A 27,509-nucleotide genomic window follows, 5' to 3' on the forward strand; every position below is an offset into this window, starting at 1 on the left:
TTGAGCAATGCTTTATATGGCATATGCTGACGTACACTCCAATCAATATGCCAGTCTTTCTTATCGCTGGCTTCCTACGTAGCACTGGTACACTGAGGCTAGGATCAATCATTACAAGAATCCTCATCGACCATAAAGTTGATCTCGAAGGTGAGGACAAGACTCGAGGATTTGAGATCACAGCGGCCTCGCTGAGAGCACTAAAATTTGGACAACCTTTGAAGAAAGGTAAAGCTGCTGCTGCTGCTGCTGGACAAGCTGAGGGAACTGCTGAGCCAAAGAAAGGGCGAAGGACTAAGTCCCCAGCTTCCCGTAAAAGAAAAACTGCTGAGACTCCTTCCAAAAATGTTGAGTCTCCAGCAAAAAGACAGAAGTCAGCTAGTAAGTCAGCTGAGAAATGAAGCAGTCAAGGTGAGCCTGGAACTGAGGAAACTGCTGAGCAACCTCAGAAAAAGCAGAAGCCTTCTACACTGACTCCCCTCAATGCCATACCTGTTGGGGTTTTGTGTCCTATAGTCAATTGTTGCAGGATACAAACTTATTGTAAATGAATTGTTCTTTATATCATTTGTTTTAATGAGATATATGTTTTATAACTATATAAAGGCAATCCCTTTTAAGCACTAAATAAAGTCTAATAAAAGGAAATCCGTAAGTTTGTTTAAAGTGATTATAAAGTGTTCATACAAGCATGAAGTGAGACAAAACTTTATAATAAACTAATAAACTTAAAACCACCCCAAGTCAAGTGATATATTTAGGATTGATATATCACAGTTGAGACTTGTATGTAACAATGTCTTCTGTCCGACAGAAAGCTGATCTCACAAGCTTCACATATATAGATATCTGGACAGTTACATAGATCCGGTGAAACGTTGTTCATTAGGATTGGGGATCCGACTTGAGATAACAGGATGGGTAGATTCATCCTTGTCACCTGTTCATCTCATTGGTATTAATAGGTATAACTAATCCTCAGACTCAAAGGAATGTTAATTGGTCATCCTGAATTACTGAATGTGAGACTTTGATCGCGTGGTCCCACGATCCTTAACAGAGATGACTCTGGGGTGTAAACTACAAAGGTTGGGTGTCACAGGAGGTAATGTCAGGGTAGTTATACATTGGATTGAGCATTTATCACTCCCGATGAATGGGAGATACATCCAAGGATCGCTTGTGGAAGACTCGACTCTAAACCCTTGCAAGGTGATAGCTTAAGAGTAGAAATTCGGATTTCACTTAACCTATCTTTTGAGTCGACTCGGCCAATAACAAGTAAAATGAACGTCTCGCTATATGTGACTTGACATTACCCATAGTCATAAGATTCAGTTCAAGGATGTAGTTGATAAAGGATCGTATTATACCGTAACTAATACGGAAGGGTTAACGGCAGAATCAACCTGTCTTCTTAACGAACTCTGGGGGAATGATTACGGACATGCCGATAACATGCTCTGTTCATCATTCCGTTATGCAAGGATTAAATATAATTCTTGAAGAAATTAATTTAATAGTTGCATACGGCCAGAAGTAGTAAGGACCTAATGGATCACACATAAGACTTGGAAACAAAAGAGAGATGGATCTGATTAATAGATGGAAGCCCAATTGAGCCCAGTAAGGCCCACATGGATAGGGGGGTCGAAATTTATATATATGATTAGGGAAGGAATTAATTTATTCCACTAATCCTAATTTGATTAGGATTATGAATTAAATTAATTAAGAGATAATTAAAGTAGGAGTTTTAATTAGATTAATATGCTCCTATTATTATCTAACTAGGTTACTTATTATTATCCTAATTATATTAGACATATAGTAAGATAATAATTAGAAATCCTATTCTGAATTGGATTCCTATTAAGTGACCTATTCCTATCTAACTAGGTTTAGATACAACCTAATATATATACCCCTACCCTAATGAATTTCGACACACTAATTCCTCCCCCCTTCGAAATTGCTTAGTTAGAGAGAGAAAAGAATTCCCATCCCCAAGTTCGTGGACAAGAATTCATTCGGCATTCCATCGATTGATTAATCTAATTCATCCCTCTTTCTCCTTGATCTTGTGTTGGTTAATTAGAGGTAATCTATTTTGGTTACATCTCATAAGGGTTGATTCTAATTTAACCTCACCGTGTTCACGAAAGAAGAAAAACAATCAAAAGGGAGAAATTCGTTTTTCTTCACCTACATCAGGTCAATTCACTATTTCGAGGATTCCCGGAGATTGAACCGTCGGATCGTCGCGAGTTTTGGACAGTAGCTTCTAGACATATTCTTCTACGTTTCCACCGAAGGGATTGTCGTTCGGAGGTCTGGAAGGTCTGTTTCGAATAGGGGCAGATTGGTAAACAGTTTACATCTCCTTTGAAGTTGTGGGCACTTCGTTTGCAACGGTAGATTGATCATCGAAAGGTATATCTTCTTATCCCTCCTTATATGAAATAACGATTAACGGATCCTATGGTTAAAAGGAAGTAGGCTAAAATTTTTTTATATTTCCGCTGCTATACTTTAGCCCTATTTCCAACAGTGGTATCAGAGCCATCGTTAAATTCGTTATTTCATATATGAAAATATAGAAGTTTTCAATAGGATTGAATAAATATTTATGATTAGGATTAATTGACAAATAGTATTGATTGATTAATTCTAAAGATAAATAAAGTTTTGATTAATTGTTAATTAAAACTGATTATGCTTATGTTCCTAATTATTTCGGTTGATAATCATTATAACAAAATCTATTAGTTTTATGGTTAGATTAATAAAATTAGTTTTATTGATTCTAAAGATAAAACAGAAATCTATTGTAGTTTTTCCTATTTCTGAAAATCGCTTTTCAACCGTTTTGAAAAACTGATATATATGTGTTTAAAATTAGTTTTGAATATAAAATATATATACATGTTTCGGAAATTAATAGTTTTCTGTTTTGATTATCGAATGAAAATTCGTTTAAAAGTTTGTTTTTACCAAGTTGTAAATCAAAGCGTTAAATGAATTGAAATCAAAATAATTGGGACATGCATAATCAACGTTTTGTATGGTTATATTAATCTAAGAATTAATATAAAGATATAAAACGATTAGAAGTAAAATTGGATGAAAGTTAATTTGATAAGTTAATGTGATTAACTTAAATATTACATAAGACAGTTATGTAATCAACCAATTAAATTTATTTAATTGAGTCTTTGCATGTTTGGAGTTATGGACATATTTGGACCCTCTTTTAGTCTTTTGGTATTTTTGAAATAGGGCCTGCGCGTCCTGCCTTTCTACTATCTATTGTAATTTCTCCTCTCATCTGATTCCCTTCAATTCAATTGAAGTTTTCTTTTTGTAGTATAGAAATTAATATGTAATTTCAAGGCGCCATGGAGAAGACGGAGGACCTAAAGAGAAATATGTAATAGTTAGTATTTCCTTAGGTTTGCCCTTTTTATTCCGTCTCTGGCTCGACGGAATAATTTAGATGATATGTCCATAACGCCAATGTATATGTGAATGTATGTCTGATGTATGCTAAAGCAAATCAAGACTAAGTTAGATTATGAGACTTAAATAAAAATCCCTCATTAAAAAGTTAAGTAAATAAATAAGTTATTAAAATCGGTTGCCCCTCCCTAATATTATAATTCAGCCGGCAGTACTGGGGGCCTTTGGGTTGTTGGCAAAAGTCAAGCTCGGGGTCTTATGGTAACACCTGGATTATCGAAAATAGTTATTTCATGAATATGGGGTAATACTTAAATTAGAGTATGACAATTGGTTGGCAAAAGTCATGTTGTTCATACACTAATGGGCAAAATGGTTGGGATTAATATGAATGACATATTAGTTACTAATGTGGTTAGTAACCCAATAACCTAGGAGTCACATTCGAGATGTGATTGACTGAATGAATCTACCTAACGAATGAGACTAGTTTGTTGGCTAAAGTTAAGGCGAAATCTCAGGAGTTAGGATCCTAGCTCACTAAAGGATTTGTGAAATTCTTCGAATTAATATGGAGGGTTATTAATTTGGCAAAATAGTGGGAGCAATCTGAAATAAATTAAAAGGCCTATAATTTTAGATTGTTACACTTTAAAACAAATGAATAACATACGTTTACTCTTTCTCACTCTCAGGTTTTGTTTAAACACTCACGCTCTTTAAAATCATGACTAAAACCAATCTGCAAAACATCCTTACCGATAACAAATTGAATGGTTCAAACTTCACCGACTGGTTTCGTAACCTCAAAATTGTTTTGAAGTTCGAAGGGAAAGGGTATGTACTTGATACACCGATACCCCCTTACCCAATGGATGATGCTCCCTACCAAGAGGTTTATGCTTACTTGAAGCATAAAGCTGATGATTATCAAGTGGGGAACATCATACTTGCATCATTGACACCGGAAGTCAAAAGGCAACTGCATTCAGATATGGATGCCTCTTCCATGGTTAAGCACCTTAAAGAGCTATTTGTGATAGAAACTCGGTGCGAGCGCTTCGAAATAACCAAAGAGTTATATAAAAGCAAGATGCAGGAGGGCACATCTGTGATGGTACATTGTGCCAAGATGATCAGCCTCATAACCAAGTTTTCTAGTATTGGAGATGCGATGGACCATGAACTAAGTGAAAACTTACTTCTACAGTCCCTCCCTGAGAGCTACTCACAGTTCATCATGAACTATCATATGAGTGGCTTGCAAACCTCTCTTGTAGAGCTTGCACATATGCTCGAGTCAGTCGAGCCTAGTATAAAAGAAAACGAGGAAATGTTGGCCTTTGCTATTGAAGGATCGAGAAAAAGGAAAGGGGTCACTCCCGATCCAAACCATCCTGATAAATGCATGGGGGCTGTGCTCACCGAAACAAAGGGAAAGGAACCAAAGAAGCCCAAAGGAAAGTGTCACTATTGTGGTGATTTCGGGCATTGGAGGAGAAACTGTCTGGAGTACCTAACCTTCCACAAGAAGGCAAATGACGGTGCTTCAGCGTCTGGTATGTTCTATATTGAAATCAATACGATTTCTTTGTCTGAATCTTGGGTACTTGATACCAGATGTGGATCTCATATTTGTACAAATATACAGGAGCTAAAACAGACTAAGGAACTAAAGAAAGGAAGCATAAACTTGCGAGTGGGAAATGGAGCAAGAGTTGCCGCCCTCGCAATTGGAGATTATGTTTTACTTTTGCCCTCTAGACTTGTAATAGAATTAAGGAATTGTTTATACGTTCCTGAGATGTCTCGTAACATTATTTCTATTAGCCGTCTCGTTGACGACGGTTTTCATATTTCAATTAAGAACAATAGTTGCAATTTTTATAAAGATTCGATCTTTTATTTCTCAGGAATATCACAAAATGGGATTTATGTGTTAGATGATAAAACTCCTGTTTTTGCAATTGATACCAAAAGACATAAGCTAGATAATTCAACTTATTTGTGGCATTGTCGTTTAGGCCATATAAACAAGAGACGCATGCTAAAGCTACATTCAGATGGGCTTATAGATCCAATCGATTCTGAATCATTGGAAACATGCGAATCATGTTTAAAAGGTAAAATGACAAAGACACCCTTTAGCAATAAAGGTGAGCCTGTATCAGACACTCTAGGACTCATTCATTCAGATGTATATGGTCCTATGTCAGTCCAAGCAAGAGGAGGATTCAGATACCTCATTAGCTTCATAGATGACCATACTCGCTATGGTTATATCTACTTGATGAGGCACAAATCAGAAGCCTTTGACAAGTTCAAATGCTTCAAGAATGAAGTAGAAAATCAATTAGGAAAGAAAATAAAGACGCTTCGATCCGATCGAGGTGGCGAATATCTTTCTGATAATTTTCTGAATTATCTAACTGAATGTGGGATATGCTCGCAATGGACACCTCCCTATACACCACAACACAATGGTGTATCCGAGAGGAGAAACCGTACCCTATTAGATATGGTACGGTCCATGATGAGCATGGCCTTACTTCCAAAGATGTTCTGGGGCTATGCCTTAGAAACTGCCCTCTTCACCCTAAATCGAGTACCAACTAAATCCGCTAGTTCCACACCGTATGAATTGTTCGTTGGTAGGAAACCTGTGTTCTCATTTATGAGAGTATGGGGTTGTTCGGCATATGTCAAACGCATTGCGTCCGACAAATTAAATTCTAAATCTAATAAATGTTTCTTCATTGGATATCCCAAAGAGACCGTAGGGTATTACTTCTATCATCCAGATGATCAGAAAGTAATAGTATCCAGATACGCAACCTTCTTAGAGAAAGAGTTTCTCGAAGAAACACAAAAGTGAAGCGTGATTGAACTCGATGAAGTTCAAGAGGAAGAGACGCCGGCTGAAACAACGGAAGCGGTTGAAGTACCCGAAGAAGTCCCATTAGATGAGACTCCAGTGGCACCTATTCGTAGATCACGAAGAGTTCGTGAACTCCCAGTTAGATATGGTTTTCTAGTGGGAGATGATGACGAGGTTCCCGTGTTAGACGACGAACCCGAAAACTACGAAGAGGCTCTTACTAGTCCAGATTCTAAAGCATGGCTTGAGGCCATGGATTCTAAAATGGATTCCATGTATACTAACCAAGTGTGGACTTTGGTTGATCCACCCGAGGGGATAAAACCCATTGGGTGCAGGTGGATCTTCAAAAGGAAGACTGACATGGATGGAAAGGTTAGCACCTACAAAGCTAGGTTGGTAGCGAAAGGATATCGTCAAAAACAAGGCGTTGATTATGATGAAACCTTCTCTCCCGTTGCTATGTCCAAATCAATTAGAATCATGCTTGCAATTGCCGCTCATTTTGATTATGAGATTTGGCAAATGGATGTGAAAACAGCTTTCCTAAACGGAAACCTGCTTGAGGATGTATACATGATGCAACCTGAAGGTTTCATATCAAAGGATGCAAATAAAGTTTGCAAACTTTAGAGATTCATTTATGGACTCAAGCAAGCATCTAGAAGCTGGAATAAGCGTTTTGACGAAACCATAAAACAATTTGGTTTCGAACAAAATTGCGAGGAAGCTTGCATTTACAAGAAAGCAAGTGGGAGCTCTATAGCATTTCTCATACTATATGTGGACGATATACTGTTAATGGGAAATGACATTGCTCTATTACAATCGGTGAAAGTTTGGTTATCCGGTAACTTCTCAATGAAAGACCTTGGTGAAGCAGCCTATATACTTGGTATAAAGATCTATAGAGATAGATCGCGTAGACTGCTTGGTCTTTCACAGGCTACATACATTGAAAAGGTGCTAAATCGGTTTAGCATGCTTGAATCGAAACGAGGTAACTTACCCATGGTGCATGGAGTGAAGTTAAACAATCATCAATGTCCTAAAACTGATGATGACAAACGACGCATGGCTGTAGTCCCGTATGCCAACGCGATCGGTTCGATTATGTATGCTATGTTATGCACTAGACCTGACGTAGCATTCGCGTTATCAGTAACGAGTCGTTACCAAGGGAATCCGGGAGACGAGCATTGGATTGCCGTCAAGAACATTCTTAAGTACTTGAGAAGGACTAAAGATATGTTCCTAGTGTACGGAGAAGGAGATCTGAAAATTGAAGGATTTTCAGACGCTAGTCATCTCACAGATGAGAATGATTTTAAATCCCAATCAGGATACCTGTTTATCTTGAATGGGGGCGCGGTCAGTTGGAAGAGTTCCAAGCAGGGAAGCGTGGCTTTCTCTACGACCGAGTCAGAGTACATCGCTGCTGCGGAAGCGGCAAAGGAAGCGGTTTGGATTAGAAAGTTCATTACAGAACTAGGAGTGGTGCCTGACATTGTCAATCCCATTACTCTGTACTGTGATAACAATGGAGCCATTGCGCAAGCAAAGGAACCACGGTCTCATAATGCATCCAAACACTACCTAAAGCGATACCACATCATTAGAGAGATTGTGGCTAGAGGAGATGTGAGAATAGAAAGAGTACCTACAGAGGACAACGTTACAGATCCGTTGACAAAGCCTTTAACCCAGAAAGTACATGATCGTCATTTAACTTCTACTGGGATAAGTTTTAGAAACAATTGGCTTTAGTCCAAGTGGGAGTATGTTGGGGTTTTGTGTCCTATAGTCAATTGTTGCAGGATACAAACTTATTGTAAATGAATTGTTCTTTATATCATTTGTTTTAATGAGATATATGTTTTATAACTATATAAAGGCAATCCCTTTTAAGCACTAAATAAAGTCTAATAAAAGGAAATCCGTAAGTTTGTTTAAAGTGATTATAAAGTGTTCATACAAGCATGAAGTGAGACAAAACTTTATAATAAACTAATAAACTTAAAACCACCCCAAGTCAAGTGATATATTTAGGATTGATATATCACAGTTGAGACTTGTATGTAACAATGTCTTCTGTCCGACAGAAAGCTGATCTCACAAGCTTCACATATATAGATATCTGGACAGTTACATAGATCCGGTGAAACGTTGTTCATTAGGATTGGGGATCCGACTTGAGATAACAGGATGGGTAGATTCATCCTTGTCACCTGTTCATCTCATTGGTATTAATAGGTATAACTAATCCTCAGACTCAAAGGAATGTTAATTGGTCATCCTGAATTACTGAATGTGAGACTTTGATCGCGTGGTCCCACGATCCTTAACAGAGATGACTCTGGGGTGTGAACTGCAAAGGTTGGGTGTCACAGGAGGTAATGTCAGGGTAGTTATACATTGGATTGAGCATTTATCACTCCCGATGAATGGGAGATACATCCAAGGATCGCTTGTGGAAGACTCGACTCTAAACCCTTGCAAGGTGATAGCTTAAGAGTAGAAATTCGGATTTCACTTAACCTATCTTTTGAGTTGACTCGGCCAATAACAAGTAAAATGAACGTCTCGCTATATGTGACTTGACATTACCCATAGTCATAAGATTCAGTTCAAGGATGTAGTTGATAAAGGATCGTATTATACCGTAACTAATACGGAAGGGTTAACGGCAGAATCAACCTGTCTTCTTAACGGACTCTGGGGGAATGATTACGGACATGCCGATAACATGCTCTGTTCATCATTCCGTTATGCAAGGATTAAATATAATTCTTGAAGAAATTAATTTAATAGTTGCATACGGCCAGAAGTAGTAAGGACCTAATGGATCACACATAAGACTTGGAAACAAAAGAGAGATGGATCTGATTAATAGATGAAAGCCCAATTGAGCCCAGTAAGGCCCACATGGATAGGGGGTCGAAATTTATATATATGATTAGGGAAGGAATTAATTTATTCCACTAATCCTAATTTGATTAGGATTATGAATTAAATTAATTAAGAGATAATTAAAGTAGGAGTTTTAATTAGATTAATATGCTCCTATTATTATCTAACTAGGTTACTTATTATTATCCTAATTATATTAGACATATAGTAAGATAATAATTAAAAATCCTATTCTGAATTGGATTCCTATTAAGTGACCTATTCCTATCTAACTAGGTTTAGATACAACCTAATATATATACCCCTACCCTAATGAATTTCGACACACTAATTCCTCCCCCCTTCGAAATTGCTTAGTTAGAGAGAGAAAAGAATTCCCATCCCCAAGTTCGTGGACAAGAATTCATTCGGCATTCCATCGATTGATTAATCTAATTCATCCCTCTTTCTCCTTGATCTTGTGTTGGTTAATTAGAGGTAATCTATTTTGGTTACATCTCATAAGGGTTGATTCTAATTTAACCTCACCGTGTTCATGAAAGAAGAAAAACAATCAAAAGGGAGAAATTCGTTTTTCTTCACCTACATCAGGTCAGTTCACTATTTCGAGGATTCCCGGATATTGAACCGTCGGATCGTCGCGATTTTTGGACAGTAGCTTCTAGACATATTCTTCTACGTTTCCACCGAAGGGATTGTCGTTCGGAGGTCTGGAAGGTCTGTTTCGAATAGGGGAAGATTGGTAAACAGTTTACGTCTCCTTTGAAGTTGTGGGCACTTCGTTTGCAACGGTAGATTGATCATCGAAAGGTATATCTTCTTATCCCTCCTTATATGAAATAACGATTAACGGATCCTATGGTTAAAAGGAAGTAGGCTAAAAAATTTTTATATTTCCGCTGCTATACCTTAGCCCTATTTCCAACAATACCTACAGACTTTGTAGTACCGGGTGACTCTCACTTCACCCAGTGTCAAGGTACAATAGCTGAGTCCGAAGAACATGAGGTACAACTGGATGATCATTTCATCTCCCATGTTGAGGAAGAACTTGATGGTGACAGTACCGAAGAAGAAGAAGAAGAAGAGGCCAGCGGTCAGGATGATGCTGAGGACTCTGAAGAGACAGCCAGTGAACATGAGACTGAGCAGGCCAATGCTGGGTTTGCTGCTGAAGATGAGCAAGTACTTGATCAACACAATGTTGATCCAGTCCAAGAACAAGCTGACCAGCCTCATGATGAGCAACACGAATCTTCTCCTTCTCACTCACGAGATCCTAATCAAACTGTCACTCCACCTCGTAGAAGAAGAAAGTTGGTTAAGGCCAGTGAGAAGCCTGTCAGTGAAGATTTTATGCCACCACCAACTCTTCCTGACTTTGTCATCTCAAAGACAAATAAGGACCCCTCTACAGTCAAGCTGACATTTTTCAAACGCCAACAACCCTCTACTGCTTCAGCGTCCTTAGAAAAGCAAGCCTCTGTTTCTTCTCAACAGGAACATGCCAACCAAAATGCTTCCGCCACCTCAACCAGTCAGGTTGAGCCGATTACTGTGAATGCTATTTCTTCAAGCATGGTGCTGACTCCAACCACTTCTGCCCCCGTTAGCACAGACAGTATTCGGATTACCACTTCTCCAACTCAACTCTCTGCCGATCAATCAACTATACCTAAAACTCAAGTGCAGATTGAAAATGCTATTCCAGTCACTGACCAGGTCACTCCTTTCACTCCTCTTCCTTTCGGTCACACTGATGTCCCTGAAGGCTCTCAAAGCTATTTGAATGCCACTGAGTCCGGTAAAAAGATCATTGACTCAGTGCAAGCATTGATCAGAGACCTTCAACAGTCCACTCCTCCTGCTACTAGGTCTTCAATTTTTGAGAATACTCAGCTTTCCCAGGTCACTCAACTTCTCAACGAGGTTAAGGGACTCAAGGACTTGCTGAATGTAATCATTACCTTCCAAGCACAGTAAGCTAAGCAGGACTCAATCGCCAAGCTGGCTGAGATCCAGCTGACAACCGTGCAGTACTTGACCTCCTTACAACAACAAATCCAGAACTTGTCAGCTGTGAACCCCGACCATGCCACTTCATCTGAAGTCAAGATGCTCTTTGCTCAGCTTCACACTGAGCAACTCAAGACTAACGAGCAAATGGTTTCTTACAATCAGTGCTCAGTAGAGCAAATTGGTGAGGCTATTCGCTTACTAAATCTGAATAAGCAAGAGATGGATACTGACGCAATGAAACAGAATGAGATGCAGTCTATCATACAACAAACCTTCAACCACATTCGTCATAACAATATTCAACGTCAGTACTACGACACAGCCCTTTTAAAGACCTTTCACCAAATCTTTGCTGGTCTTACTGAAGCTCTCATCTGGCAAGGCAAAGCTCAAGCGTTTAGCATCAATATGCTCAGTGCTGCTAAACTCAAAGTACCCGAAGAGGTATCAGCTGATGGAGTTGCAATTTTTGACGGCGTCAACGAAAGCGCTGAGAAACTTAAGGAGCTGTCTAAAGAACTGACTCGAGCTGTCTTAACTGATGCTTTCAGACTTCCTCCTCCTGATGCTGACAAAACGGGGGAGAAAGAACAAGCAGCTAGAGCTCAGCATGAGCGAAGTCAGTCTCAACACAAGAAAAAGAAATAGACAGGCTAGCTCAGTATAGACTAAGTCAGATGTAATATGCCTTATCTATAAGTTTTGTTGTGTAACCACTGACTACTATCAATATATCATATCTGCATCTTTTATTCCCATTCCTGAGTTATGATATATGTTAATATATGTTACTGTGTACTGAGTCATTATGTATCTTCAATTAAATCAGCTATGTTTTATACGTATAAATCTTATTGACTGAATCAAATGCTGATAACATGTTTGACATTGACTTATGTGCTTATAAAACATTGTCTGTTAAGAACTCATTGAACAACAAATTACTCAGTGCACTCTATATGATTATACCTTCCGCTTAATACTGAGTAAATAGAATATGTTTAATAAGCTGACCTATATCTGAAAAACTGACCTTAGACTTACTCGAATTAAACCTTTAAATGTTTAGAGTAAAACTAAGTCAGTAGCTCAACCCTTACGGGGGAGTTTGCTAAGTTGAAATAGGTCAACTATCATGGGGGAGCTCAATACTGAGTTCTTCGCTGAATAGTTTTGCCAACATCAAAATGGGGGAGTTTGTTGAAACACCTTTCCACATAATTTTGATTTGACAAAATTGTTTAAGTATAATTGAAATACATATTCTAAACACACTAAGTTTAAATGCTTTGATTTATTATACTAATGTGTTTATTCAATGTTGAGTTAAATTGTTTATAAGACACAAGAATTAAAAGGCCCAAGCCCAATACAAGTGTTAAAACCCAAGTCAAACAACTCAGTACAACTCGGCCCGCGTTTGTCAAAACGTTGCCGTTTTGGACAAAACGCAACTCAGCAAGAGAAGGATCTAGAAGACCTTCGACAACAACTTCAAGATGAAGCTGCTAAGTAGTCTCGACAAAGCGTACAAGACAGCAGCTGGCTAATGAAAACTTCCAGACAAAGTATTTCTACTTTGGGTAAAGTTCAGACGACACAGTATGCTGTCCAGTTGACTTTACCATAAAAGGAGAGACAGTCTGCTGAGCTGACCGAGGACAGCAGATACACAATTCTGATTGGCCGAGAGCTCTGAGCAAGTTAGGATGACAACGACAGGTAGCCGTTTCCCTCCAACGGTTATTTCGAAATTTGAAATGACCGATGCCCAGACGTCTCTATAAATAGTGCCATCAGAAGCTTCATTCAACACAGAACTTGATCAAGCCATTACGCTGACCAAATTTCTACACAAGTTCTGCAAGCAAAGAAGCAAAGCAAATCTTACACTACAATTCTTATATCTGTGTAAAAGTCTAGAGTGATTATTTCAATCGTCTAAAGTGTCTTAGCAAATATTTGTATAGGACAAAACACTTATCATTTCTAGAAGATAGAAAGGAGAGGCTGAGTACTCGGTTATAGTACTCAGCGAGAGATTAGGATTGAGTAGAGGTATAGAGGAAGGTACTCTTGTTATACTCAGTTGCTAAGATTGTAAAAGGTTTGAGGCTCTACCTTTAAAGAGCTCAGTAGAGGATTCGAAATCTCGGAACGTGTTCCGGGGACAGGACGTAGGCTTAGAAGAAGCCGAACCTGGATAAATCTGCTGAGTAAAGTATTTCTTACCTTTAACTCCTTATTTATATTGCTTGCTTAAAATAACCAAAAACTGACCAAGTAAAGAGGTCAAGCTGAGTTGTGCGCGTTAAACGTCTGAGCTCAGGAATAGACTCTAAGTGCTATCTCCTGACTCAAGCTAAGAAACTGACCTAGTCACCAGTTGACTAAGCCAGTATCTTGCTGTTTACTTAGCGCCGTTGTTAAAACCTTTTTCCTTAGAAAAAGAAGTCTGCCCTAATTGCGAAAAAGTTTAAATAGTTCCTAACCCCCCCTTGGAACTATACTTGCAACCTTACAAGGGACCAACAGCATTTACACAGATATGGAAGTTTTGGTGTAAGATCTTTTTCTTGTTTTGGTGTGCTTTTGTATGTGTGCTTTTTGTTCTCTTGTATTTTCGTCAATCGGCTAAGGATCCAAGAAGTATACTTGTCCTTTTATAGTTGTATTCTGAAGACTTGTTCATTTAAATTCTGGATTTGTCCGTTGAATCCAAACGGCTCCTTTTTACGACAAGGTTCTGGTCAACTTCAGATTTGCAGGCCAATCCCGTCGTCTGAATTCCGCAGGCGTCAGGTTTGTCTTCTTCTCGCAGGTTTCATCTTTTTGTGCTAGTTTGTCTTTTAGCAATAGAACAGTTGACCCATGCATCTCGAAATTGGTTTTTGCGTAATTCCAAGGTTTCTATCATTGGTGCAGACAGTTGTCGGATCTTGTCTTTTAGCAAACGGGTCATTTGCATTGTCCTGAAGATCACTCAGCTTGACTTTGATAGCCGTTGTCTTCGATTGTTGCTAATTCAAATACTGAGTTCTCTTTTACTCAGCTTCCATGGTCAGCTTCGTATAGTTGTAAAGAAGAGCTCTCTACTTTTGATACTGGGTTGCGTTCCACTCAGCTTCGTTGATTTGTTTGATCTTTAAGCTTCTGTTCTGAAGATCTTCTATCATGCTGAGTTATACTCCACTCAGCTTGTGCTGTTTTCTCATGCTGACTTCGTACTGTCTTATTTTTTATTTCCATTTGCATTTATATTTACACTCAACATTGAACAAACATATTAGTACAATTAAATCAAAGCACTTAAATTTAATTGTTCCTTAATCATGGATTAACTTAAATAATTTTGTCAAATCAAAATCATGTGGAAAGGTGTTTTAACAAACTCCCCTATTTTGATGTTGGCAAAATATTTAATTAATGGAACTCAGTATGAGATTCCCCATGATTGAAATTCTTTTTATGCTTCTGAAATTACTCCCTTGTAAGGGTTGCATCTATTGACTTAACTTAACTCTAAACCTTCTAAGATTTAATTGAGTAAAATTAAGATATGCTTATACAGACTTAGTTCAATTCTAGACCTTCCAAGATCTAATTCAGATGAGCCTAGGTCAGCTTTCAGAAGAGTTCAGTACATGTTTTACTTAATTTGATACATGGTCAGTTTAGGTATCAGAATTATGGAGAAAATGTATCAAAGCTTATGTGTACTGAGTATTTTCCTTCTTTGTTTGTTTAATTTAAGACAGATCAGCATTATACGTAAGTAAGCATCACATAAGATTAGTCAATTTGAATAAGAGATGCATAAGTTTATAGATAGTCAGCAAGACAAAATACGCCAGATAAAAAAATTACAAGTCAAGAATGAAAACTAGCAAATCTAGCCAAACTATTTCTTCCTATTGACTTGGGCAGGATTAACTTTGTCTTTCCCTTTTGTTGTTGTTGCTGTTGACTACTCGATGCTCCTCCTGTTTCCCTTGAGTGGTGCTGAGTTCTATCAGCTTGTTCTTTCTCCCACGTTTTGCCAGCATCGGGCGGAGGAGGAACGAAAGTGTCGTTAAGAGGAGCACGAGTTAACCTCACAGAATACGCCTTAAGCCTTTTCGTGCTTTCACTTAGACCATCGAAAACAGGAACACCATCGTCCAAGACAGAACCGGGAATCCTGAGAGAGGCACTGAGCATACTCAAAATATATTCTTGGGATTTGCCGACCCAGGTGATAGTGTCAGTCAGCATCGCATAAGCTTGATGATACATCTTGAGCAAAGCCGAATCATAGAATTGACGTTGAGCATTCGTGTGGCGCACATGTTTGAAGGTGGCTCGGGAGTATTGCAAAAGTTCATTCGTCTTGAGTTGGTCAGTTTCCATTTCTTCCTTACTCAAGTTGAGTAGGCGAACTGCCTCACTTATTTGCTCAATGGAACACTGGGAAGAAGAGGAGATTAACTCACGAGTTCTTGTTTGCTCAGTATGTAGCTGGGCAAAAAGTTGATGAACCTCAGCAGAGGTTGCATACATTGAGTTCACAGCTGATAGGTTGTTGAGTTGACCCTGGAGAGAGTTCATATAATAAAATAAAAATAACACAAATTTAACTAAATTAAATTAACTAAAAAAAATAAATCGGATTTCGCCACACGGGCGTATGGGCATCACGCCCTCACACGAGTGAGGCGTGATGCTATCACGTCTCACCACAGGTGACAGCGTATGAACATCACGCCGTTGCCTGTGGTGAGGCGCACGGCTATCACACCCTCACCTGTGGTGAGGCGTGATGTTTATACGTCACACTACATGAGAAAATCCAATGAGTTGGTATTTAGCTGGAAAAGCCTTTTCTTTGTCGGTAATTGCTCCCTTTCATTTCGCAATACCTCTTGACATCGTCTTGTACGTTTATGACCAAGTCACCTCACCCCACAGGAATGCATCAAATAACATGGGATAATTAGTAAGGACTATCCAATCCAGATTCACCAACCTTGATCTTTCAATTGTAAATGGACAACGATGCACAAAATACAACATCGTCATACTTACAACTTCATCAACATTCATTGTACTCCAATCAGTGTTCGACCACACTCAAAAAAAATATCACCGTGAGCTATTGTGAAATGAAAGGGAGCAATTAGCGACAAAGAAAAGACCTTTCCAACTAAATGCCAACTGATTGGATTTTCTCATATAGTCCAAGTAAGTATTGCAAATATTGTTGAACAGGAATTTTAAAAATTAACGTTCACATTTTTGTTTGTTTGCCTTGTATAGGTTTGGCTATTTGAGTTTTGGAAAATGTTGGAGACGTTCTACGTGAAGAAAACCGACTTTGATCCACCCCGTGTGGTTAGATGGAAGACTAACAAAGTCCCAACTTTTGATCAAGTGTTTGATATTCTCAAGGTGTGTATCTCTACGTGATGATCATAACGTTTACATTATATTTCGTTTATCATATCATCATCATAGATATATATATATAGGAAAACACCCGTCCGCGATGGGAGATAAATGCTTGAGAGTGATTGATGCTTGTAAATGTTTGTTATATATATACTAAAGGTATTTTTAGAAAATATATAATAGAAGAGTCTAATTAGATAGCATATAATGAAATGAGTCTAAATATATGTAAATGAGTTTTCCAAATGTCTAATTTTATAATTTTTTCAGGAAAAAAAAAAGTTTAATCAAGACAGTGTAAATTGAGTTGCAAATGCTCATGCAAGGGTATTTTCGTACCATCAGCAGCCATACCCATGAAACCCCCCTTCAACAAACTGTCAGTTACAGTGGCATATAAGTCTTTTTATTATCAGTCTTCCCGCCAATTTCCCTATATTCCGTTAAGACCCTGTGCAAGTGCAACACTTCAGTACTGCACTCTACTCTATGCCAGGCTGCGTTATTCACCTGAAATCACAGACTCAAAAGAACGGAAAGACGAGAGAGGGAAAAACGAAATAAATTTCTCAATCTAAAGAGACATGGCGACTTCAATCTTTGAAGCATCGATAATCAGGAGAATGAGTCTTCTCCTAGTCATTCTCTGTGTTTTGTTCAGTTTCAAGGACAAAGATACAGAGACCGAAGAAGGATCGTCGTCAGTCGCTTCTTCATGGGATTTACATCCTTCCATATTCATGTCCACGGAGGACGGAGAAGAAGGCGCTCAACATCTCCGTTCACTGGAGTATGATTTTTATCGCGATTCCTGCCCACAAGCTGAGAAAATTATTCGAGAAATGGTTCAGGAGATGTACAATGCACAGCCTAGTGTTGCTCCTGCTCTTCTGCGACTTGCTTTCCATGATTGTTTTATTGAGGTCATGATCTTTCTTTCTTCTTCTTGTTCTGGTATGTCTTTCCCGTTTCTTTATCGAATTGATCTAGATTTTTGATAACTTCACCTTTCGCGATTGTTCATTATGGCGTTCTTTCTGAGAATCTTTGATGCATCTTTTCATGATTGGTGCTTGTGCTAAGATCTTCTGATTTCTAGTTGATCTTGAAGTGCGTTTGTTTTCTATTCATTATTCTTTGTGCTATTTCTGTTAATAGTAATATTATCAATATAATACCTAGCGATTGAATAATTTTTGTTACTTTTTATGTGATCTTGCTCAAGGTTACTGCGAAATTCTTCTCTGTAGTGAATTTTGATCCGATTCATGTACTTAAAATTGTGTAGGGATGTGATGCATCTATTTTACTGGATAACTCCGAAGGCATTAAATCTGAGAAAGATGCTTTCCCTAATCAAAGTTTGAAGGGATTTCGTATAATTGACATAATCAAGTCACGGATTGAAGAAACATGCCCTGGAGTTGTTTCTTGTGCAGATACAGTTGTTTTATCGGCCAGAGAGGGTATTATGCAGGTATATATCGCCCTTCTCCCTCCTCCCTCCTCCCTCCTCTTCCCTCTATCTCTCTTTGGGTTCTCATTGTACTTGTTGATTTCAGGCTGGTGGTCCATTCTATCCACTGTTCACTGGTAGAAGAGATAGTACTCAATCATTTCCAGATACAGCATCATCTGAGCTTCCTTCTCCTCAAGCTGATCTATCTGAAACCCTTGCATCTTTTGCCTCTAGAGGTTTTGATGAAAGAGAAACTGTCAGTGTATTAGGTAGTATTCTACATTCCTTGTCAGGGGAATGTCTTCTCTTAATGGAGCTTTCTACACTTGATCTATGCTCATTTTTATTATTCTCCACTTAGTTGAGTCATGAGTGGTTTTGCTTGCTTTAACAGAGAACTGACCTCTTGTTGCTAATGTTTGAATCCAAATTTTGCTCTGCTATTTCCATTTGTGACCTATGAATCCACAGATTCTGTGTGTTTGACTATAGTCTCAACTTCTAAAGAATCTTCAGCTTCTAATCGTGATCGAGTTTTGTTAAAACTGCTATTTTTGTTTTGTTCTGTAACTAAAATTTATGTTTCTTTCTTGTAGGTGCTCACAGCATTGGAATGGTACACTGCAAATTCATCCGAAACCGCATCTACAACTTTAGTGGAACTAATAAGCCTGATCCTTCTCTGGATCCTAAATTCCTGAATGAATTGAGGTCAAGCTGCAATGGTAATCACTCGTCTTTTACTCCAGCAGCATCACCTTCTTTTCAAGACTCGCTATCACCCTCAATGTCAACCATTGATGCCAGCCCGGAGGCATCAACTTCCTCTGGCAGCCCACATTCACCAGCTTCAGTAGCTGCAGTTCCTTATAGTTCAATGTCATCAGAAACAACATTATTAGCACCCTTCGGAGGTCCAATATCATCTGGAGCACCATCAGTTGCCTCTGAAAATTCACCTGAGGACCCAGGAATCAATATGGCATATGAGGGACCGGGAGTAGATTTTGGTACACTGTATTACCGCCGGCTTCTTCAGGGCAGAGGCATCCTCTTTTCTGATCAGCAGCTAATGGCAGGGGAAGACACCGGGATCTGGGTCAAAGCATATACTTCAAATGTCAACTTGTTCCGTAGAGATTTTGCTATGGCAATGATGAAGCTCTCAAATCTCAATGTCTTGACAGGTTTAGCAGGTCAGGTCCGGGTCAATTGTTCGAAATTAGCATAAAGCACAAAACAAGAATTGCTTATTCAGCTTATTCTGCCCTGGTTGAGGTATTTTTTGCCTGAGAATATAAATTTGTAAGAACCTCCAAAGATTTCTATTCTTACTTTTTGTAAATTGAGTATTCGGATTAAAAGCACACTGTCAAAGCTTGTTCAACAAATACTAAAATGAAACTGTTTTCCCTTTATTGTTTTTTTAGATGATTGATGATCTTATATTCATTTCATTAGCCTTTTAATGAGCATATGGGATATATTCCTACACCTATACGGCCGGCATACACATTTGGAATTGTAATGATCATCTGCAGAGAAGATATCAAATACCCTTATGAATGTAATAGCATTGATCTTGTGACTCCATTTATTGCATACATTTAAGAAGAGTATTCATGAGAAGATCTTCTAGCAAACATAACGCTTCCCTTTAAGGTAGGTAATATTCAAATTTCGGTTTCTAAATCGTGTATGAATTTCTCAATTAACTAAACAACATCCAAAACAGTAATTCAGGAAATAAGCACAGAAAGTTGAATCTCCAATCCATGATGAAAATAAGACACACTTGATGCAATGTAGAAAAAAGAACAAGGAAATAGCTGCTGCATATGCACAAGTAACAACTCACAATCATGATTGCATTGCATCTCATCTAGAACCTAATTGAACTCAGTCTTCGCTTTGAATTGTTGATGGTGGCCGATGCCTGAGGAACTGAAAAATCTTTATACATATCAGTGAAGAACTTGTCAACCATGTCGAGATAAACCGGACTTTTAAGACGAGAATAATAATGGAGTGCCTCTTCTACATCTAATACATGTTCAACATCTCCCACATCCATCATTTCCAATTCCTTCATCTTCTTCGCCAGTACATAACCTTCGTCACTTTGTTTCTTTGAACATTGTTCTCCTTTTCTCGGATGGCTACTTTTCTTCATCTTCTCTTCCTTCAATCCGACTTCTTTCTTCTTTAATGGACTCATAATTCGATGCTTCACAGAACTTTCGTCACATCCATCTTTTTCTCCTCGCACCGACTCTTCTGTTACAGTCTTCTTCTTCTTATTATTCAGTGCCTTCTCAAGATCACATTCCCATTCATTGCAGAACTCTGCATAATACTTATCCATTTGGCGCTTCTTTATGCTGCCTCCGACGCACAAGAAGGGGTTACAAGAAGCAGCTTTCGGCAACTTTTCATACCTTACCAAGAAGATGGACTTAAAATTCCTGATAGACTTGTGGAAGAAAAACTTGGTCTTTGAAATTGATTCTTTTAGCTGCATTTCTCAGCTTGTGTCTCACTGTTTTGCTAGCAGACACTCTAACTAATCTGATCTTCTCCAGATGTATACAGACAAGAAAGACAAAGACAGTTGAAGTTTCTTCAACTTCTCTTACAGACAAAAGGGAAGAGGATATTGTCTTAAAGCAAAGATTTGTTCTTTGCCTTCCTTTGCTTTTATTTGCTTTCCCTCTCCAATCCAACACTGGTGGAAGGTGATTTTTTTTTGGAAACACGTGTCAACGATTAACACCGTTGGATGGTAATCTTTCAAACAAAAAAGTTTCCATCCTACCATTATCAACATAGGAATGCCCTTTATTTCTGTTATCTAGTAAAATAAAAGGAAGTTCTAGGAATGTGTGAACAGAAATACAAATTCTGCCTTTGCTATAAATTAAAAAAGTGTCCCTATTTGTGTAAAAGTTGTTTAACAAAAATGTAAAGAGAGTATGGACTTAAGGAATCCAATCATCATGGCTGATTAATTAATTTTGACTCCTTGTTGTCTAAAGTGTTGTTGTATTGATTAGGATGCAAAGTTAAAGGAAATAGCTTTATTCTAATAATCCTTGAATTCAGCTAATTCTTAATTGCTATAACCCATTATTTGAAATAATGGACCCATGATTCCATTAGTGTCAAATACTCATCTGAGAAGCTTTTCCATTTGAGCTAACATTAATTATCAATGTACTGATTAAGCTAGTTCTTTTGATTAGTTAGTTGATTCCCAGTAGGTGAAGAATAATAATTGCTGGTCCTTGCATTTATTTGTAAGAGATGGATGGACCATAAGGGCTATGAGGGTAGTAAGTTAATAGGAACAGCTACTTAATATGAAGATAAGATGCATTCAGATTTTTTTGTGGTGAAGTCACTTTCTCACAGTTGCTATGTCCAAATCCTGCCACCAGCCTAACATTAATTTACAGCGACAACCCGAATGACACGACATGATTTGACATGGTTATTAATTTTCTTGTATTTTGTATCATATATAATCAATAACTGCCTTTCTGATGAAGAAGTCTCATCCCCATTTGTGAAAAACAAGGTAAAGTATCATAAATACACGACATATATCACTCAAAATAAAACATCTGCAAGAAATCAGTTGTTTCTGCTCTGTCCATTTCTGCTATGGTAGTTAATAACCAAAGCAAGTTATGTTCCATATAATACATGTGAAATGTGTCACTAAAATAAATAACACAAATTCTCCAGGGGCATTTACTATTCAATGCTGAATCTGTCACTCACTGCGACCGGCCATAATTTTCTTCTCTGCAGTCTTGTCTAAGTTGCACCAAACTTCAAATTGATTATACCAATATGACTTGTATAATATAGCAATTACAGCAAAATTGGCTACTTAACCATTTTAGCTCTCAGTGATGCCCCAATTCGTACTTTAGAGATATCAGCATCACAGCTCCGTCGAATGTATGATTTCCTCAAGTTTAGCAATTGGTTGAAATATCTATAGGAGCTCTCTCTTCTTGTTGAATTTGAAGAAGTGGTGCAGCTGCTTGTGGACTTCACCATAGCTATTGGTCGTACTAATAAGGCGATCTTTAATCCATTGTGGAAGCTTGTTAGTTGGATGAGAGAAGCTTCTTTTCAAGGAATCAGAAGAATACCGTGTGTCAACCAACAGAATCGCTGCATAATCATTTATGTGCCTTATTGCTCTACCTAAAGGATGCAGGGGAAAAAATTAATGATGAATTAGAAGCAGATTAACAATTTGATAACTAAGCATAATGCAGTTATATCTGATGCATAAATGTGAATTGAAGCGCACTTTGTGCAAAGATATAAATAATTTAATATTTAGTACCGACAAATCATTACTGTAAATTATTCAATTGAGTTACTTGCTTATAATAATGGGGCTGCTTTTACTCACCAATTGATTGATTTACAGCTTTCATGCAAAGATTTTCATAATATTCTTGTCCTCTGCGCTTGCAACTCCTTAGGATGCTGAATGCAGTCTGAACATCCCCATTGAAATATTCATCAGTGGATGAATTTTGGTTGGTTTTAGCAGAATTCAGATCTCCCAAACTTTCAATATATTTTATTCTCTCTATCAACTCGATGTCAGATGGGCTCGGGTATGGCAGCCCAACCATAACAATGCATCGACCCATTCCATCACTGAAGTTGATGCCTTCTGATATCTTTCCACCAACTACGGCTAGGAGCATTGCACCATTGTGAGGCTCTACGCCATCCTTTGATCCAGTCGACAATCTATTAATAATTTCCTTGTATTCTTTGAGAACAAGTTCCACATCAGAAGCTTTTCTTGGCTCTCTGAAGATTTGTTTTTTCTTCATTATCCTTTCAAGAATGCCTGATGTCTTCCATGCATTATAGACCTTTCCTTCGTATTCAAATGAGGAGAAGAACACAACGATTCCCTCAGGGACAACAGAAACCAGATTGCAAAGCAAGAGTCCTAGCTCCTCTATCTGTAGACTCAACCCCATTAACAAAATTTAGTGAGCCATAATTTCTAGAGAAAATATTTTGGGGAATAAAATATCATATTAAATGTAATGTTGTTTCCATCAAACATTTACATCTTTTCCAGCAAAGACAGCAAAAAATAACAAGTTACGCAACCTCACACCATAAGAACTGATCATAAGACTTCCATGTAAAATAAAAGAATAATACCAAGTATCATTATAAAATAAAAGATCAAACGGAATACTATTTCTAGATATAAGTGAAAGGCTGCAACATGCTCACCATAGTTATTGAGCTTCTAGAACCATAGCTAAAATCAAACGATCGACCAGAAGGGCCACGGGAAACTGCAATTGGTAAAATACTCTCTGGAGGCACAATATGACTGCATGAAAAGAATTGCAGCTGATTTAATGGTAACCAAGGAAATAGTCGCTCCCTTGTCTCTTCTATAGGTTGCAGTGTCCCTCCTGCCAGTATTACTGCACGTGCTTCATCTACAATCTGCAGAATTTTCAATTAAATTGAATTCTCTTCAATCATCATTGAGAAATTCAGTTTCTATAGAAATAACAGAATTGCCCAATTCTGCATAACTTTCATCACATCATCATTATAGAGAAATTCAATTTCTAATGATTTCACGATAATGTATATATGTATGCACACATATAGGTGTGCGCACATGCAATATCCCCTTTGGGTAATTTAATTTGTAGCATCCAAAGGGAACCAGGAAAAAAGTACTCGGACAAACCTCAGAGAAAATCTTTTCCCCAGTGAGCATAACATACTTCAAGAATCCTCCTTGTCTTCCAGAGCCTGTAGATCTTGATTTTGATATTATTATGCGTCCATCACCATTGGTATTGGTTAGTGATAGCAACATATCTACTAATGCTCGGAAGCTGGAAAGGCTGCTCCAGTCTTCACCACATTCCTGACTTCCATTTAGAACCATAGATTTCTGCAAACTAGCTACCTTTTCTCCATATCCACTTATCTGCAAGAAAAAATCATAGCAACTTGGGATGATAGGGATCGTAATTGTAAATAAACTCGGTGGCATGAAAATTGTCAACAAGCATTAACCTTGTGGATAATGTTGCTTTCCCTTATGTACTGAAGCAGCTTAACCAAATTAATGTTGTCTATATTAAGTGAAAATAGAAAATCATTAATGGCCATAGAAGTATCGGACACACTTTTCATTTCAGCACATGTTTCTTCAACTTGGCAAGTATTGATGTGGCTCAAATCCTTCTCACTACTTAGAGCTTGCAGCAAAGCCCGAGTTATAACCATCAGTGTTTGGATATATCTTCGATTGCCAGGTCCCAAGAGATTGCGAAATCTTGCAAAGTACTTCTCAATGTGGGAATGCACATGATCCAACTGAACAAACATCCAAAAAAAGAAAAAAAAAATAACGATTTCGTAGCTGGTAACAGATTTATGTAGGAGATATTGTGTATCAGCATCACGTGATCATACTTATTATCATAAATTCTAATTGGATTGATACAAGTGGAGAGTCCTTTCAACATATATTGAGGTCACACAATAACCAATGTGTCATACATGACATAAACAATAAAAGGAGCAACTAGACCAGATGCAACAACTGTATATAAAGCTGGTCAACTAAACTTTAAAGGAATGACGAATAAAATCAGAATCAATTGGAGATGTCACAATTTATACACCTGCAGAAATGTAATTCTGGAGTCATGCATGTTGATCAGGGAGTCAGCAAGATTATGAGCCTCATCTATTATAACAATATTGTTCTTCAAGTTCAGCCCAAGTATTTCACGAGATGATTTTGACAGAAGAGATTGATATGGAAGAACCACAAGATCAGCCGCTGGGACCATGCTTCGGGAAGCATAATATGGACACGTTCCAATACTTCTTCCAAGCTTGACAAGATCTTCAATATCTAGCGATCCTTGTTCCGACATCTCATTTCTGAATTGTACTTGTAGCTTCTGTTTTCTAAGCATTGGACATCCACAAGAAGCCTTGGTCCTTCGTACCCTTCCCTCAGCACCTGAGCTCTAAGGATAGTCAATTCAATCAAATTGGTCATGAAAAAACATCATAAGAGAGGTAAGAAGTGCAGAGAAAGCCCTGAATCAAGAAGTTACCTTACCTGTTTCTATTTATTTCGGCTAGATGCATAAGAAACAAAAGATTACATTATTAAATATTGCCTCGTATTTGGCAACAATGTGGTGTCCAAAATTGCATTTAACATTGAATTCTTTATCATCATTTCAGATATTGATAGTAAGTATTATCTTATTGAATATAGGTCAATTCCTACTTCATGAACTAAGCATATGTATTCAATGAAACAGATATATTTTAATAATTTAAAGAATATTATGACTGGCTGAATAGTTCATCAGCTGTAAACCAGAATTCAAAGAGTTCATGGGAAGAATCATGTCACCACAAAAGTTGTTCAATATGAAATATCTTACTTGACTTCAAGCCTCTAAAGAATCACAAGTTTCTGCCTCTGGAATTTATTTTCTTAAAGTATGACTTCTTCTGGAGCTAAGATTTCTATTATTATTCACCAAACTACATTCAGAAAAGAAGAAGAATAATAATAATAATAAAGATACCGGGACAAGTTTCAGAAAAATGAGTGCATAGAAAAATTTACATGTACAAATTCCCCTTGATTTTTGCAAGTGGAGCTTAACCTTTTGAACAAACAAGTGCCAAAATTCGAAGTTAGGAAATGACCCATAAACCTTCAATACCTTGATTTTGGAGACTTCTTTTTTCTTGTTCTTTTGCAGCTCCAAGCATCTTTCATTAATGCGAGTAGCATTTCCAAGTTTCAGAACCTCTGGTAAAAACCCCAAGAGCTGAAGTTAGGCATACAAGGGTGATGAATCAAACTACCAAATTACCGAAATGTAATACCTTCATTAATGCAGAAGTTCTTTCTAGAACCTAAACACACAACTGATATATCGTTGTCAAATTTGGTCTTTCTTAACTCCTTTATGAACTGTGAGAGCTGTGAATGTGTCCGACTGCAGAAATAAATCTTCAACTCCTTTTCTTCCTCCTCATCAGCCCCTTCTTTTTCATCTTCTTCATCACTCGATGAGCTAACTGAAAGTCCTGCAACCTTCCTCTTTGAATTTGCATTGCCAAGGGTACTTTCATCTTCACTTTCATAATCCTCCAACAAAAACTCCTCTTCACTTAAATCTACCCCAACCCTTTCATTATTCTGCCGCAAATCAACCTTCCCTTTATTTACATGACAATCTTCCTCCTCCAAAACTCGTGAAAATGTTTCTTTGTGATCTTTTCGATTCTTTATCTCATTGGATTTTCTTAATCCAAATTTACTCCTTACTTTATTCTCCTGTTTTTGAACATCTTTGTTCGCAACAAAGCTTCTCATCCAGTCAGGTTCGTCATCTGAGCCAATTTGACCATCATCCCTCTGGTTCTGATTAGGTTCAACTTTTGTTTTTGACTCTTCCTTTCGCCTCTGATCATAAACCCATTGCAAAGAGCTGCATATGATACTCAGGGTTTTACCAGTCCCTAAAAATATCAAGAAAAGGAATTCTGAATTTTCCAACTTTTAATAATAAAACCCTCTCAAACATTGCAACTGCCAAGCTTTCAAACATTCTTAGTAACATTTTATAAACTCATCTACGATTACAGTACAAAAGCATTAAAAATTAACTACGAACTTAGTAACTTATATACTTAATCATATCAAATATTTTCAAGAGCACACATTACATATAGAGAGAGAGCTAAGGAACCTGTGGGGCTTTCAAGCATGGAGACACCGCCTTTATCCAAAGAGCGATAAAGTGCCTTCATGAAATCCATCTGGATCGAGTACGGATTGTACGGGAATTCTGGAAATTTGGGTTCACTTTCTTCGCTCTCCATTTCTCTGATCGCCATGGATTGAGAGCTCTCGTTTTTGCTCGGATACTGTGTTTTGAGCCAGCAGAGAATTTTCCCGCGATTATCATAAAGACGGGGGAATTATTTTACAAGCGCCTGTTTGGATGCTGCGAATATCATATTCCAAATCATGACTATGATTACCCGGATCAGGTTGAGAGTGGGGATGTAAATCTTCAAAAAGAATGGTAAATTACAAAACTGATCCAATCTAGATGTTTGTTTATATATTTAGATCCATTACAACACCTCTTACCAAATTAGACAATTTTAAAGTTAACTTTCCCAAAATACTTTTAGTATATATATTATCACTTAACATATTTTGTGCAGGGACAACCACGAAGCAATTTTTTTATCTTTTTAGTGCAATTTTTGTAAGTTTTTTTT

General features: G+C 37.7%; 3 protein-coding genes across 4 annotated transcripts; 1 reads left to right on the forward strand and 2 right to left on the reverse strand.

The window, feature by feature from the left end:
• Positions 1 to 17,214: 17,214 nt before the first annotated feature.
• On the forward strand, positions 17,215 to 19,384 carry LOC136221620 (putative Peroxidase 48). The gene is made up of 4 exons (XM_066009012.1): positions 17,215 to 17,616; positions 17,982 to 18,170; positions 18,256 to 18,421; positions 18,749 to 19,384. Exons 1-4 carry the CDS (start codon positions 17,278 to 17,280, stop codon positions 19,381 to 19,383), a joined length of 1,329 nt encoding a protein of 442 aa, XP_065865084.1. The 5' UTR covers positions 17,215 to 17,277; the 3' UTR covers position 19,384.
• A 362-nt stretch (positions 19,385 to 19,746) lies between these two features.
• On the reverse strand, positions 19,747 to 21,078 carry LOC136224450 (transcription repressor OFP17). Its single transcript, XM_066012791.1, has one exon. The coding sequence runs from the start codon at positions 20,671 to 20,673 to the stop codon at positions 20,035 to 20,037; it is 639 nt and encodes a 212-aa protein (XP_065868863.1). The 5' UTR covers positions 20,674 to 21,078; the 3' UTR covers positions 19,747 to 20,034.
• Positions 21,079 to 21,684: 606 nt separating this feature from the next.
• Positions 21,685 to 27,200, reverse strand: LOC136224449 (uncharacterized). 2 transcript variants are annotated; one of them, XM_066012789.1, is made up of 9 exons: positions 26,969 to 27,200; positions 26,100 to 26,738; positions 25,934 to 26,022; positions 24,863 to 25,216; positions 24,249 to 24,551; positions 23,914 to 24,159; positions 23,439 to 23,660; positions 22,585 to 23,155; positions 21,685 to 22,370 (listed from the first exon to the last, which is right to left on the reverse strand). In XM_066012789.1, the coding sequence occupies exons 1-9, from the start codon at positions 27,114 to 27,116 to the stop codon at positions 22,156 to 22,158; spliced, it is 2,787 nt and encodes a 928-aa protein (XP_065868861.1). In that variant the 5' UTR covers positions 27,117 to 27,200; the 3' UTR covers positions 21,685 to 22,155. The 2 variants fall into 2 exon arrangements, with proteins under 2 accessions (XP_065868861.1, XP_065868862.1); XM_066012790.1 differs by lacking the exon at positions 26,969 to 27,200 and having other exon boundaries at positions 24,863 to 25,209; positions 26,100 to 26,240.
• Positions 27,201 to 27,509: the final 309 nt, after the last annotated feature.

The sequence above is a fragment of the Euphorbia lathyris genome, chromosome 3 (assembly GCF_963576675.1).
Source record: "Euphorbia lathyris chromosome 3, ddEupLath1.1, whole genome shotgun sequence".
Classification (NCBI taxonomy): domain Eukaryota; kingdom Viridiplantae; phylum Streptophyta; class Magnoliopsida; order Malpighiales; family Euphorbiaceae; genus Euphorbia; species Euphorbia lathyris.